At 37.4% G+C, this 16610-nt stretch overlaps 1 protein-coding gene across 1 annotated transcript in view; it reads left to right on the top strand.

The window, feature by feature from the left end:
* The first annotated feature begins 644 nt into the window (after positions 1-644).
* Positions 645-16610, top strand: part of LOC129237628 (cytotoxic granule associated RNA binding protein TIA1-like) — a 126687-nt gene continuing 110721 nt past the window's right edge. Inside the window, exon 1 of the mRNA XM_054872502.1 lies at positions 645-696. Within this exon, the coding sequence (XP_054728477.1) occupies positions 645-696 (52 nt within the window). The remainder of the gene's footprint in view (positions 697-16610) is intronic.

Below are 16610 nucleotides of genomic sequence, written 5' to 3'. Positions count from 1 at the left end.
GTGAAAAAAAGTATTTTGAGTTATAGAAATCTTTAGTTAGTACCTGTCTAATTCATAAAGGTGAAATATGATTGACGTAAAGCGCTATTTGAAAAATTATAAATCATCCCATAGGGTGCACTGTGCACTGCAAGTATCTTCTGAGGTTAATCACTTAAGGATAATCCTATATTGTAAGTTGACCTGGTAGACGCACGTCAAGCAAAAGGTCTCTCGAACACTAAAAGTCTTCTGGCACTGTAAGAGAACCTTTGGCAAGATATGGGGTCTAGAACCGACGATAGTACACTAGTTGTACATCATCCTCATACGTAGTCTGGTGGAAGGCTACATTGGCTAATTCCAGAAGAAAACCTCCAACCGGACTATAGAGATGTGTGCAGTTGGGTATCACAGGTGCTATGAGTATGACATCTAGCGATGTCCTTAATGCCATCCTGAACTTGCAGCCTCTAGATCTTCAACTCCGGAAGGAAGCAATGAAGGCGGCGTACAGACCCAAGTCAAACGGAGTCTGTGGAAACAAAGAAAACATTGGCCATTCTCGATGCCAGCGAACAATCGGGTGACTTACATTGGCTTCGGTAGGAAGCAGGACGTTTTGTTCTCTATCAATGGTTAAGTCCGGAGAACGGGATTTCAACATGCTTTCTACATCAACGGATCCAAAACCAGCGATGGTAGCGGATCTGGATGGTACTTAGTCGAAGACATTAGGTACTCCTACGCTACAGAATGGCATTCCTAACAGCAGTTTATGCCATCTTAACGGAAATCTATGCCATCTTGAATGTGGCGTACTGGCTAATTGAAAAAAAGAGGCGGGATAATAGTATTGGAATTTGTAGTGACAGTCAAGCTACACTGAGAGCCCTTGCTGACCCACGCTGCTCTTGGAAGTTAGTCGGTGAATGTAAGACAAAACTGAACAGTGTTGCAAAAGTTTGTCTTATTTAGGTGCCTGGACACTGCGGTATTACACGGAACAAGTTGGCTGATAAACTGGTACTGCGGCATTACTGGAAACGAGTTGGCTGATAACCTGGCTAATGAAGAATCTGTAGGCACACCACTGCGCTTTGAACCGTTTCAAGGAATCAATTCTGCATTGGTTCAATTATGAATTGACGACTTCATAAGGTCTATGCATAAAATACATCCGCCTGAGTTGGACTCCTGTAGAGTAGCCAAGTACTTTGTGTAAAAACCAAACAGGAAACTAGCGACCATTCTCCTAAAACTCAGCAGAATGGACCTGAGAATACTGGTGGCTGAAATCACAAGGCATAGTACTACCATGAGAATCATTGATTATGAGGATACTGCAAAGAATTTTCTCTGTAGCTCTTCGGCGTTTTATAGAATCAGACTGAGGCGGTTGGATTGCGATGTATTGAGTTTGGATAAAGTACGTAATCTTTCTCTTCCGGATACCTTAAGATTAATCAATGAGTGCAAAGCATTTTCGGAAGCGAAATCTCAAACCAATGTTTCCATCTTACCATCCAATTTGTATCTGTCCTTTCTCTCTATTCCTTCCACTGTAATCTATCCGGGTGTAGTACAATGGCCTTTCTGACTAAGTGCTCGGACTTGTCCAACCCCCACAAATCTAATCTAAAAATGTAGAAATGTTCGTTTCAAATAAAAAATTATATTTAAATTTAATTTTTGTATTATAAAGGGTGGTTAAGTTTTAAGGGCCGGTGTGGATTTTGAATGAAATACAATTTTTTTTATGAAATTATTGTGATTTCTCCTTACTACGATAATATTGGTATGGCTCAATTACGTATGGAACAAAATATTGGCCAAATAGCCGCCGCGGCCTCGGCGGCACACCTCCATCCGATGGTCCAAATTTTCGATGACGCTGAGGCATAATTGAGGTTCTATGCCGTTAATGTGCCGAATTATCTCATCCTTTAGCTCTTGAATGTTGCTGGCTTATCGACGTACATCTTTTCTTTGAAATAACCCCAAAGAAAGAAGTCCAACGGTGTCGTTGACGTTTAGGTGTGGTTGACATTCAACATCGGCCTTTGAAATTTAACCACCTTTTATATTATATTATGAGCAATATTGTTGCAATTTGTTCGAGTTAAATTGTTGCAAAGTAATAAATACTCCGATCCCGAAATCCCGAAAAATATGTAATGGAGATCCGGATAATCCCGAAATAATAGAAATCGAAAAAATTGAAATTCCTAATGCATCCATACCGTAAGTTGTGCGTGCCTGCAGTAATACGATTGTTGCTTTCAAGTGCTTCATTATTTCACATGCAAATATGGCAGCTATATATGTGTGTATGTGTGTATGTATGTATATCTGTACAAATGTATTTCAGCACCTTACTAGCTGGCTGCGAGTAAAAATTGCATGAATTCCTCTAAATGGCAGCAATCGAGTCGTGTGGCGCAAGGACAGAAATTCGTTGCGAATTCACTGCGTGTGGCAGGATGTATTACGCATTTTCTTATATACACAAATACATAAATACTTAGATGTGCATCGGCGGGTGTAAGTGCGTTTGTGTGCACCTTGCGTGAAACTACTATTTATTATTTCGCTTATTTCTTCGACTGTTCCGCCTTTCAATTGCAACTGCGTCTATTTTACTGCTGCAGTGCAACCACATGCCGCTTTCTTAGCTTATGACATACACATAAAATACGCGATATTATAGTAGTATACAAATACAAATACAAACTTACACTTGTACGCATTACCTGGTGCGTAAAATGCGCTACAGTGAATCTTCTTTTGCCACACATTTCTCTAAATGAATTCTCGTCCTTCTTTAGAGTTTGTCCTTGTTGCATGTTTCAGCACGCTCGCTGCGTGCGAAGAAAGCAGGCAAGCCTTTATATCTACACACATAAAAAAATACTTACAAGACATGCACACATGTTGCTAAGTTATATAAATACATACATACACTTGTAATCTACTATAAATGGTACTATTTGCAGACTGGCGCAGAAGTAAACAGTTTAGAGGTGATACTGGGAATCACTGACTGGCACTGCATATCCGCAAGTTATTTACAAAAAATCATGAATTAGTTACTGATACCTCAGACATGAAACTTTTTGTCTAAAAGCAGTCTGCTCTCAATAATGCATTTGCCTATATTTTCGAATGAAGTTGGTCGCAAAAATCTGTAAAACTTTTAGTCAAATACTATTTAAGATAACAACCACAAATACAGATGGTGACATCATAAGGGCTAACCTAATGATATTATTTCAGTCCTCCAAAAACAGTTGTAAGAATCGCTGAATGTGAAAACAAAACAGTGCTACACCCTTCTCCTACATAATTACTGTTCCTTCACGAAATACCAGCCAATAGTTATTGAAAGTCGCTAGGCAAAATGATACATCTTGCACGCCCAAAATTAAATAAATTTAATATATATATATATATTTCTTTTTTTAATTAAAATTAAAATATATTAAATAAACGTTTTCAAAAATTGCTTAATTTTCTCGCAATTTTGTCGCTTATTCGATTAAGCATCATTTTGAAGAGAACCAGAAAAACCAAGCTAAAGATTTTTAACTCCAGCCTAAGATCATTGCTCTTATAGGGCTGTGAAACATGGTTTGTGGCCGTTCCATCAACAAAGCTTCACAGCTTCATAAATCGCTGCCTTTGTGTCATTCTGTGCAAATGTTGGCCCGATAACTGGATGTCAAATGATGAGCTCCTCCGCCGAGGGAGGCAAAGGACCGTTGAAGTGGAGATTTGCGTGCGTAAGTGGAGATGAATTGGTCATACATTGCGCAAATTTGCGACTGACATCAGCAGAATGTGCTTAGACTGGAATTCAGAAGGCTTACACCGTAGAGGTCGACTCCATGGATCTTGGAGACGAAGTCTGTACCATGAATTCACGCCAGCTGACAACTTACTGACATGACCGCAAATAAAGCTTAAAGCTAGGAATCGATCCCAGTGGAATTTATTCGCTTCGGCACTTTGCGTCCCTAGCCGGCGCGCTTGCAAATAATAAAAATAAACCAAACACTTTGTACCAGATCAAGAAAAATTCGACAAATTTTTATTAAAACTCAAAAACTAGTAATCAGAATAACTAAAAGAAAAATTAGTCCACAATTTTATAGCCTATTAAATTTTAGTACAACAAAAAGCAAGTTTGAAGTAGCTCGAAATTGTCGTTTATTTCTTCTTTTTCTCTCTTTACCGTATTGCGTACTTTCTTCGTCAAAAAAATTGTGGATTTTCGTTTTAAATCTGATTAAAAAGTTCGAAGTTTTGAAGAAAATTTTCTATTTTTTTCAAGTTTTTATATAAAGTTTGAAATTTGACTTAGAGTGGGTTGAGCCACCAAATATCCTAGTGCTCCTTGGCTCGACCTTTTTAAATTTCAATTTTCAGGTTGACAGAGAGCTATACTTTTATAGAAAAAAAAACAATAATAATGAACATTAAGAAGAAAAATTAAAAAAAATATTAAAAAATAAAGAGGATAGTTAACAAAACCTTTTAAAATATTGAGGTGCCATATTTTTTCGCGTGCTGCACATCTCTTTTGCAATATATAAATTTGATGAGGCTGCCTTCATTTGGCGGCCGTAACATGACTATCATTTAAAAAATATTCCCCACATTTTCGCTGCGTTCGTTGAACTTTTGAAAACTTTTATCGTCTTACGAGTCCCGCTGTCAGCTAGTAAATTTGAGACTATGTAGATCTGCCTTTCTTGCTTGTAATTTTAAAGTTCACCTTCTGAATAATTTCTGTGATTAACTTTCCAGAACTTTTTGAAAAATAAACTTTCAAGGTGCTTATATGTAATAGGCGTTGGGTCACAATAATTTATATTGGAGTTCCAAATTACAAATTTGTCGAATTTGTGCCTTTGTCTAGAGTCCTATCTGAATGAAGTGATGTCCTGATTCGGGCCCTTCTCTGCCTTGTGAAGTTATCCGTGGACTATTGATAATTATTTTTAAATAGTATTAAGCAGTTTTGTTCTAAAGTCAGTAAGAATTTTGTTCTAAATTGTCTTCAATAAAATACAAATAAAATAAAAATCAATGTAAGGAATTAGAATTCGTTTCAATTGTTATTCTAAATGTAAATTGCGGTGTGTATCAGTTGGTTCCTTAACCTCACATTCGAAAGTTTTTTCTAACTCAACAGCTGGGTTAAGCTCTGCATTACTCAATTCACTGCCTTGTTTGTTTTCCTATTTATAAATAGTTGAGGCGCTACTTGACTACTTGCAGTGCCCGTTCGACACCAAACATCGAAAGTTTCGTCAAATTTTATTGAAGATTCCACTACAAAAAGTCAAAATGTCAAAAATTTTATTCAAAAAGTTTCAGGAGAACCCATTTGATTTTGAATTTACATACAAACATACATAACATATGTATCTACTAGTCCGTACTTACCTTAAAAACTCTGTAAAAATTTCCAAAAATTTCCTTCTAACGCTTCGAAATTTTTAGTTGTTCAGCTGGTTCATTTTCTCTGAGACTTTATTCTGTGCCAGGGTGCCTTTTAAATGCTAAATGTGGTGGAAAAAGGTACCCTGTAATTAAAAGTTATCAATCGTTGAAACAGATAAGTGAAAAATTATTTAATATACGAAAGTTTTTGTCATAAATCGAAAAAATTTTTTTTCGTAAGTAGCATTCGTATCAAAAGCTTAAGTAAGCAAGAGTATTTTCATAGATATTTTTGATGGCTTTCAGTTCCTTCGTCGCATTCTCTTTAATCTATTGTATCTCTCCTTGTATGTTTTACTTGGTGTTTGGTCAAATAATCCAGTACAATTTGGGCTTGGTGCGATGGAGCGTTATCATCCTCCAAAATCCAAAAAATTGTTGCCTACATTTCCGTCCGCTTGCGAGGCACAGATCTCTGAAACGCTTCAAAATGGAAAAATTATATTTTTAGCATGTCGCTTTAACTTCCTGATTTATTTGTTTTTTGCTCGTTTTCAAATAAGACATGGAGAACTACAGCTTAACTCAAAAAATGTAGATACATGCATCGTCACACCGACTTCTAAGTTATTTTTTTAAGTATACCCGTTCGTTCGTCGATGAAGTTCGCCGTGAATTGGAAGCATCAAGAGGCGCTGGAGAATCTGTTGCAAAAGGCAAAAAACACGAGTAACCTTCTGACATTGTCCGATTTGCAGAATTTTTTCAACAAGTGCAAGCGATCATTGACAAAGAACCTTCACAATTATTCAAGGTCCTTTGAGAGAGCTTAATGTTTTAGAGGGTCTTATACATCGGGTTGTCCATGAAGATCTCCGGCATGAATTTCACGTTATGATCAGAAGACAGTTTATATAACCTGAAACGACATGTCAGGTGGTTTTTTGTTGACGAAAAAAAATGTTCACCAAGACCAAAAAAAGACTGCAGAAAAGAGCAGAATGGCAGATGGCTATGTTCTAATCCTACTGAAGTTTCTGTTGTTAGGCACACAAATTTCCCAGTCACTCTTATGGTCTTAAGTGGTTTAAGCAACAAAAGACATGTCATGCCACCACATTTCTTTACTCAATGATTTCAAGTGAATTATGCTGCATATATTGAGGCAATCTAGAAACTGTAGGGAAACCCTGGTTTGCTAGTGTACGCGGTGAGAGCCCATACATCTTTCAGCAAGACTCTGCTACTTCACACAAACCGCGGGTGACATAAGATTGGATGGTTGAAAACTTCTATGTCCACATAATATTGAGCTTCTGGTCGCCTAATTCCCCAGACTTTAATTCATGGATTCCTGCGTATGGGACGTAGATCAGCGTGAAACCAATAAGCAACCTCATAAAATCATTTCTTCTCTGAAGGCTGCAATTAATACCGTTATGGTCAATTTGAATAAGGAACATTTGCATAAGAAACTATTGCAGCTAATGGAAAGTTTATTGAATGTTTTTATTTTACAATTTTTTCCCTTGTTCACTCCGCTTGGGAGCATAGTGTCACGATGATACTCAGCCTTGCATTGGTTTCGTTAATCTATTTTGATTTGTGACAGGGTAGGTGATTAGCCTGCTGCTAAAGGTGATATTAAAGATATATAATAAGTTAATGTTGTGTAAAAATTAAATTTAACCTACAACCGAATTCAAACCGACAACGAATTCGGATTCGGCAACGCCAAAAAAGTATGTATATACCTGTGGGCAAAAAGTAAGGTGAATTTGGTTGTAAAATGAAATATCTTTATTTATTCTTGTAAATCAATTTCATCCCCTTCAAAATAATCCCCTTTCGATGAAATACACTTATGCCAACGATTTTTCCAATCCCCGAAACATGCCAAATAGTCCATTTCCAGTATAGTCATCAGCACCTTCTTCGATTCAGCTATTATCTCCTCAATCGACTCGAAACGCGTTTTGGGAATAGCCAGAAGTCACACGGAGCCAAATCAAGCGAATACGGTGGTTGCGGAACGATATGCGTGGAATTTTTGACGAAATGGTCACGAAGAACGAGTGCAGTGTGAGACGGTGCATTATCGTGATGCAAAAACCAAGAGTTGTTGGCCCATAATTCTAGTCTTTTTAGACGAATTGCTGCACGTAAACGACGCATAAAGCTGAAATAATATTCCTTATTAACAGTTTGGCCAGGTGGAAGGAATTCATAGTGCACCACACCACGAAAATCGAAAAAAACTGTCATCATAACCTTTATTTTTGAACGACTTTGACGTGCTCTTTGTGGTCTGGTCTCGCCTTTAGCACGATATTCGCTTGATTGGTCGGTTGTTTCAGGGTCGTAAGCATAAATCCAAGTCTCCAAATGCCTTCTGCAACATGCTAAACGTTTCCGCAGCCGAAATTTCATTCCGCAAACAAAATTTGATGGCACTTCTCTGCTCAATCAAATCAGACATTGTAAAAATCGAAAAATGCACTCTTGGTCGTTTGGTAAACACAAGCGTAAATATATTACTGATAATGACATTCACATGAAAGTTGGCCCAGATGTTATTAACAGTGCTGCCAACTCATAAAAAAAATAACTGGAGCGAAATTTTAATCCCGCAAAGTTTGACAAATAAATTCACCTTACTTTTTGCCCACAGTATTGTTATATGTATAGTTTTTTTTATATTTTTTTGCTGAATATTCGAAATTTATGATTGAAAAAATTAGCGCTGATTTGAGATGCAATAAAAAAATTCATAAAATTTATGCATACAATTTTTTATTTTTAAAGTTTTTCTGAATTTTTCATAGAAATACGCCAATTTCAGAGACTGTTTTTATATAAAAAAAATTTGGGCCTAGACAAACTCTTTTAAAATCATTTAATAAGAAAAAAAATATTAAATCGGGTCGAAAATTGGGTCCTGCAGCTATATTTCAACAGAATTGGTCGAAAAAGCACCACTGTGCACTGGTTTGTCTTAACGTCCTCTAGCATGCTTTGGCACTAGTTACATACTGGTCCTTACCGAACCACATATACGCTTTTCGAGACTGCCTCAGAGTTCAACTTGTATACGTGCCTTCACACATACATATACACATAAATTTTCCGACACATACACTAAACTAAAACATTACCCGAAATAATTAGCACTATTCAGTTGGGGAATGACTGCGAAAATCCTACACACGTTCCTACTCGTACCTCTTCTTTTGCCAGTTTGCACCGCCTTCACATGGATTTGCGCTTCGTACGCTTCTCACTGGCATCCCTATGGCGTTTAGTCATGCAGTCATGCCGTACATACACGCTCATATAACCATAAACTATAGCGCATACATACAGACATGAAACTTGTTACTACACTTGCACGTTTTGCGTAGTTCTGGAATTGTGAGCGTTTATTAACTCTGCCACCCTGCCGCAACAGGAAGTGGGTTAGACTCGTAAGCAAGCGTATCTACATACATACTCCAATTGAGTGTTCCATGCATGTGTAGATACATTTGCCAGCTAGTATTATATTGTATATTTTTTTGGTTCGTAGTCGTCATGCGCTACTAAATATCTTCTCGTTTTTATAGCAAGAACGCGTGCACAAATTAACGTTTCCGGTAATTTTGGATGTAAATGGAAATAAAGCGAAATATATTCAAAGGTATGCATGGCATACTCCATATTTGTGCGAACATAATCCCATACATACATTAGTTGCTTTGTAGCAGGCAAGGAAACGACTAAATAAGCGCTGTTGATTTTCAATATAATATAAAAATGTGTATGGGGGAAAGAAAGTGGGATACTATGAATTTGTGTTCATAAGTACGAGGGGAGGTCAATAAGCCGCTGGAAATTAAAACAAATATTATTTGTTAACTTTGACTCCTCTAAAGGAGTTGCCACAGTATTTAAGAAGTCTTATGCGTTGGAAGAAAATAAAAATCCAAAATCGATGTTTTGAAAATAAATCCATAAACTTCATTAAAAGTTTCCTATTTTTCAAGTCTTTGCAAACTCATGTAAAGCGTTTTTCAATAGGTGCGCTTCAACTTTTTTCCAATAGGGAGGGCGAACGACGCAATATTTTTTATTTTTCGCTTGTCATTTGTAAACTTCATTAGTATACATTTCATCATGGAACGCTACACCCTTGAGCAACGATTGCAAATCGTGCAAATTTTTTATGAAAATTTATAAATTTTCCAAAAAATCATCTTCAGTGAAGAAGCTCACTTTTGGCTCAATGGCTTTGTCAACAAGCAAAATATGAGTTACTGGGCAGAAAGCAATCCACACGTGATTCATGAGGCAACGTTGCATCCTGAAAAAATCATTGTTTGGTGCGGTTTACATGCCGGCGGCGTAATTGGCCCATATTTTTTCATTGACGAGAACGATCGCCACGTTACTGTGAATGGAAATCGATACCGCGATATGATAAACGATTATTTTTGGCCGCAATTGAATGATATGGACTTAGACGACATGTGGTTTCAACAGGACGGGGCCACAAGCCACACATCACACGCTACAATTGATTTGTTGAAGAGTAAGTTCGATGAGCGCATTATTTCCAGAAATGGACCGGTCGAATGGCCACCGCGCTCGTGTAATTTGACGCCTCTAGACTATTTTCTTTGGGGTTATGTGAAGTCATTGGTCTACAGTAACAAGCCGGCGACGATTTGTGAGCTCAGAGCCAATATTGAACGCAAAATTGCTGGAATTTCGGCCGATTTATGCAAAAGAGTGGTCGAAAATTGGGTTCAACGATTGGACTTCGTAAAACGTGCATGCGGTGGTCACGCAAAAGAAATCGAATTTCATACTTAAATGTATATGTTCAAACTCGATAATAAAAAAAAAAATAGTTAGAAAAGTCAAACCGTTTGTGTTTATTCAAAAAAAAAGTTGAAGCGCTCTTACTGAAAAACGCTTCATCTTCAAAGTTCTTCTCTAGCTACATTTCATGCCGTGTTTCTCACATTTTTGACACCCTTCGAATATTGCGATTTCTCGGGGCCTAAAAATATATCTTCAAAGATTCTAATCTTTTACCAGGGAGCCATTTTGTCATACTTGGAAAGATAAAATGGTTGCATAGGTTTAAATCTGAAGAATTAGCGAATCCAAGAGCAGTTTAAAATTCGCTGGTGTCTTGTTCCAGTGGAAGCGGACATTTTATCTCGTCTATTTGTCCGATTTCGCCTTAAATTGAATTGCTTTGCATAACATGAAGTTTTCAGTTTTTTAGGTAAGCGGTGGGAATGGCCGACAACACCGACAACAATGTCAGCCTTGAAATTCAATGAGAACCTCCCTTGCCAATAAGTGCTACTTTGGACTAAGTAAGCAAATGAGGCGTCACTTGGAGTGTTTGAGAGAAAGATTCTGCGAAAAATGTTTGGACCTTTGCATGTTGGTAACGGCGAATATCGCAGGCGATGGAACGATGAGCTGTATGAGCTTTACGACGACATAGACATAGCGCAGTGAATAAAGATCCAGCGGCTATGTTGGCTCCGGCTCTGAAAGTATTTGATGTGGTCCGAGCTGGTGCTTGCAAAGGAAGAGGAAGGCCTCCTCTGCGTTGGAAAGATCGAGTGGAGAAGGACTTGGCTTAACTTCGTGTGTTCAACTGGCGCTGGTTAGTACGAAAAAATGAAAAAATCGAGTAAGTGGTTATCGCGCCAATTAGGAAGAAGAAGAGGGGGGAATGGAATGGCATCGCGCGCTTCACATCATGAACAAAATTGTGGCCTTGGTTCATTTTTGTTTCTTTCGGCTGCCTTAGGAATCATTTATTCCATTCTCTAATTATTATAATTATTATTAAGAGGACTTAGCACACGTTGCCGATTCTCTTAATTTCCTGAGGTAGCAGCGAGACGTTCACAGTCACTCGCTTACGCCTACTTCTTCAGCTACCTTTGCCGCTACGTCATCTGGTATTTTGATTGCAGTGTTGATGTAAGCTTAATTCCTGGTTGCTTATTTACATAACTGAGTCTTTCACAACTTCTGTTTTTACCCCTCGACGTCGCTTCAGCCACGGCTTCTCCATTACCGCGACCTTTGTGGAAGTGGGCGGGAATGGTGGTGAATTTACAGCATATCCTGTAGTTGCTCTTCTGCTTTTATTAACTGGTCATAAATATTGTAGCCTAATATTCAAAGTTTCCCAGTCCCAGGTCAATGGTGCCGAGTTCTTTCCTCAAGTATGTACACAGCCGCCTGTTCTGGGTGATGGTAAGGTCCAGAAGCTTTTTTGTTTCAACGCCAGGTGCTCGCGGTAGATAAACCGTCACTAAGTGTATACCCAGTATATTATCCCCGTCACATGTTCGGACCTTCCCAGCTGAACAGTTTTGGTGGTTTGCTTGACTGCACACTCTAGTGCTAAGCATAGTCCAAAGTGTATAACTTCAAATTTAAGTTCTGATTTCCATCTTTTATACTTGCATTTTTCCTCTACGAGGAGTTCTCAATTTTTCCCTGTCCCTAAAGTGTCAATCTTAAGCCCTTAACGATGCAGCGTAGCTAACACCGGATTTCCTGGTGTTTAAGTTGGTTCTCTGAGCATCTTTTGGTGCAGAATTTACGCACTCGAAGCTTCAGGGACAGTATCCCACTTGCACGTTGTGCCCTTCTTTTTATGGCAAGGCTGTCTTGAGCTGGGCTCATTTTAGTAGTGTCACGTTTCCTCGACTCTGGCGAACTTTTGATAGGGCTCAGCACCATCTACTTCGAGGCCTCTGGCGATAAACTTTCTTCGAGCTAGCGCAAATATCATTTGGTTCCAGTAATTTTTCTGACCTTTCCGAGCTGGAATTTTCCAAGCTAAAATACAGGCTGTGCAGACCCCCAACTGCAAACAAGTTCGATGAAAACGTTGTGCCTGTCCCAGGAACAGTCAGACAAATAAAATGTGCGCTTTTGAAAGATGTTTTTTCATTTGTCGGTGATCCACTCAGGCACCCTCGTATTACATATGTACGAAAAAGTATGGTATTAACGAAGTAAAAAGAATGAAAAGGATGAAAGTAAATCAGATTTTGTGCTACAGTCGTATGCTATTTGTGGCAAAGAAAATAGGCTTTGTGATTAACGAAAGGCGGTTACTTAGCTGGCTAGATTGAAGAAGTAAAATTTCCAAAAAACAAAAAAAATACTTTTATCGTTATTAAATAAGTACTTAAAGAATAAGTTTAAATTTGTGTTGTAAATTGCTTGTGCAGCTCTCTTTGGTAGAAGGATTAGTTGCAAATTTGGAGACGAATTGTTGCGACTTTCTTTCAACTTCGAAAAACAAAACAATTTCTTAACAAAATTTTTGTCTTAAAATTTATTACACTTCTATTGAAAAACTAATTATCTCAGAATGAGAATGTGTTACCGCTACTTTGATTGCACTTTAGAAACATTTTTTATACACACAAACAAAGCAGCGGTTGAGTTAGTATTGTTCAAAAGGTCTGTCAAAATGAGCGATATTTGTTTTGTAATTTTTTTTCTGGAATAATCAAATCTACCAGACTATATAAGTAATTTTATCATTAGTATATTAGTCTAGAGAAGCAGCCAAAAGATCTGCTCTAAAACTGAAGATATCAGATACCTCTCTCACAGAGGCTTTCAGGTCACAGCGACATTCTGAATTCAAACGGAACGTCAGACTACGTAAATCCACAAGTTAAATTTGCAAACAATCCCAGCGTTATTATAGACCAAAATGAATGGCAGAAAGGTCTAGAATTCCCATACTATTCATAGAATTTTTTTACAGATAGGTCCAAAACGGCGGAAGGAGTACTAACGACTGTCTTTTCTACGCAATTTGATCTCCCAAAGGCTTTCAGAATCCCTAATTACTGTAATGTATTTCAAGCTGAAAATTTAACCGCTCTTGATACTCGGACAAACATTTTCATTGATAGCCAATCAGCCATTATAGCAATTAACGTTCCTTGGACTAACTCGGAATGTGTTCAACAGTGCAGATCCAAAAGAGATCAACTCTGCGGAAATAAGCAGCTCACTATATACTGGATATCAGGGCACGTGCTGAGCTTGAGCACGCCAGACATATACCTTCAATATCCTTGAAAGGAACTAAATGGGGAATTAGCTCTGGAAACGCAGCCGATATGAAAACACTCTACCTCATATAAAACTGCCAAAATTGTGCTAAGGACTTGGAATACGAAAACTATGAACAAACTTTATTGTATCACTGTCTAGAAAAGACTGCAAAATATTGGTTGAACTACCTACTGACGAGCCAATGTCTCACCCCACATCACGCAGCCAAAATGAGATAAGCCCATAGCGAAGCGAATGCTAGGCGTACTTTGGAACACCTAATATACTTTGCCACCGGCCAACTCTTTGTAGGAATCGACAAATGTGCCTAGGATCAGCATATTTTACATCCTTAAAGGACAATGCTGACAAAAGGCTGAACGGCTTGTTAAAATTCGCGAAGAGGTGCATTAAGAATTACATAAAATAATATTTTCGGCTCGAAATACATGGCACTGGTAACACAATGGACTCCAGAGCTCTATGTGAGATGTTTTTACAGATCAGGCAGCACTACTTAGCCTAACCTACAGAAGTTTTGTAAAAGGCTTTTCAGAACTTATGCAATAATTGACCAATTTCTTTAAAAGGGAATCAACATAAAATCTATTGGCTCATTAGTTTTTCGGGCGGTTATCGATAAAAGGCTTCGTACTAAGCGTTCCATAACTCCGGAAATTACAGAAGTTCAATAATTTTTTTATATTTTATTCATACAAAGTGCAAGTTTCAAGTAGATCGAAAGCCACGCCGATTTTTGAGAATTTTTACGAATAGTTGTTTTTTTTTTTACTACACCAGACCGAGAAAAGTATTTGTGAGATAATTGAGTTTAAAGTTTTGAGAGCGGATATTTTCCATTGATGCAGCCATGTGACGAATCTGACTCTTTGTGCTAAAACGGCGGTAGAATCAGAAATATTGGGAATATTCTTCCAAAAATTTGGCAGTATATTCTTACATGCCTGAACTTTCGAAATATTGATATTTCAAAAAAAAAATCGATTTTTTTTAAATTCTAAGACCACCGAGACCCCTGAAATATTGTAAGTGAATAAATAAATTAATTAATAAGAAATAAATAAGCCTTCAATATGTTTTATTTGAAATAAGTAAGCTACAAGAAGCTTTTAATAGTCCGGGAGCCAGGAGTCATTTTTACCTCATCATTTCGTGCCGACTGATTTTAATATTGAAGACAGACGCCATCCAATGGATGACGAAACCAACCGTCAGCTGCTCCAGCAGTGGTGGGTACGTGCGTGGGATGCTGCGAAACGTGTCGAAGAAAAATTTTTAACAATTCATTTAATACCAGCTAAAATTTTTTTTTGTGTATTGTTGACATTTAGTAGAATAAAAAAAATAGTCAGCTGCGCCGTAGAGGGGGGAAAATACGTCAGCTGAACAGGCGAACTTGTAAAATAAATTAAATAGTAAAACTACTTATGCCAATTGAAATTTTTTTACATAATTTTGGACACATGTGAAAATATAACAATGATGGTCAGCTGCGTTTATAGCGGTGGGAAGACCGTCAGCCGAGGCAAGAATGTATCATTGCGTTCAGCTGACGTATTTTGCCCCCTCTACGGCGCAGCTGGCTATTTTTTTGAATTCTACTAAATGTCAACAATACACAAAACAAATTTCAGCCGGTATAAAATGAGTTGGTAGACATTTTTTTCGACACGTTTCGTACCCTCTCACAATCACACCCATCGCGGGTGCGCCAGCTGACGTTCACTTTCGTTATTCATGAAAGCTAAGTCACAAGTATAGTCAAGAATTTAACGGTATAAAAACGCAGTCCAAAATCGACCCCTGGCTTCCGGACTATAAGTATGCAATCTTAATTAGAACTTTCGCAATAATATTAACCATTCAAAAATTAGCAATCATTTCAGTAAATTTTTTTATGTGCTGTTTCTGCAAAAAAAAAAAGAAAAACTTCAAGGACGACCTTCGTTTTTTACTTACATGGCAATGTTTCATACTTTTATTGTAATATCAGAGGGAAAAATCAACTTGATTGCTATGTGATTGCGAATAAGAAAATACAATATCATTTTTTTTTTGTCATGCAAAACTAAGTAATGAGATTGAAAGTAGTTCAAAATAATGTCAATTGGGTGTTTTTTGTTACTTTTCCTTTGCCAGCTGTTGCAGTAACCAGTCCATTTTGTGCAAAAAAAAAGCGTGAAAAATATAAATAAATGTTTACTACACTTAACCCTTTTTTTATCTCATTCGTTTTTTTATTTTGTTCTTCCTTTATTCGCTTTTATTACGTCTGGTCAATGATTGCCTGTAATTTTTTCTTCTCACTGATTCTTTCATTTCTTTCCCTTTTATTGTGGCAAATGCTTTAACATTTATTTTGTAAGCGCCAACTCGTCGAAAGAAATTATTCTGAAGAAAAAGAAAAAATGCTAAAAATGAAAGTGCCAGTTGTATATTATGCGTGTGTATGTGTGTGTATATGTATAGCAGCAGGCAAGAAAAAGGGCAAAGAAAAATTATTGGTTGCCATTTTAAGGCGATTTACATTAATTCAATAAAATTTCTCATCTTTCTTTCGAGCGGCGGCGAATACTCGTAAAGAACACCCAGCCAGCCATTCATACATGAGACTAGACACGCCCACGTGTTGGCGCATAAGCTGTATGTGTGCATGTATGTGTGTATGTATGTATGTATGTATGTATGTATGTATGGATGTATGTATGTATGCCCCAGCTGTTAAGACTATGAATGTGTTTGTATGCTCACCCTTCATCAACGTCTTTGACTCGAATTTTCTACTTTTTGCCTTTTTACAACTTTTCGTTGTCCCCAATTTACAGTCGAAGATTGTTTTATGCAAATTGCTCTATATTTGTGTAAAATTTATGCCAAAAGTTTTTCCCTCTATTACTTTACTATCATTTATGGGGGCGATGGATGTTGAATTTGTCTTTTTGCTTTGCTTCGGCATATTTAATTCGATGCTTTAATATAAATATTTTTATGCGTAACTTTAAGTTAGATTTTAAGAGAATATTTTGGGAAATTCTTACTGATTTTTCGTATATTTTTTTAAT

Source organism: Anastrepha obliqua, chromosome 1 (genome assembly GCF_027943255.1).
Source record: "Anastrepha obliqua isolate idAnaObli1 chromosome 1, idAnaObli1_1.0, whole genome shotgun sequence".
In the NCBI taxonomy this organism is placed as follows: Eukaryota; Metazoa; Arthropoda; class Insecta; order Diptera; family Tephritidae; genus Anastrepha; species Anastrepha obliqua.
This window is presented reverse-complemented; position numbering and strand designations above follow the sequence as displayed.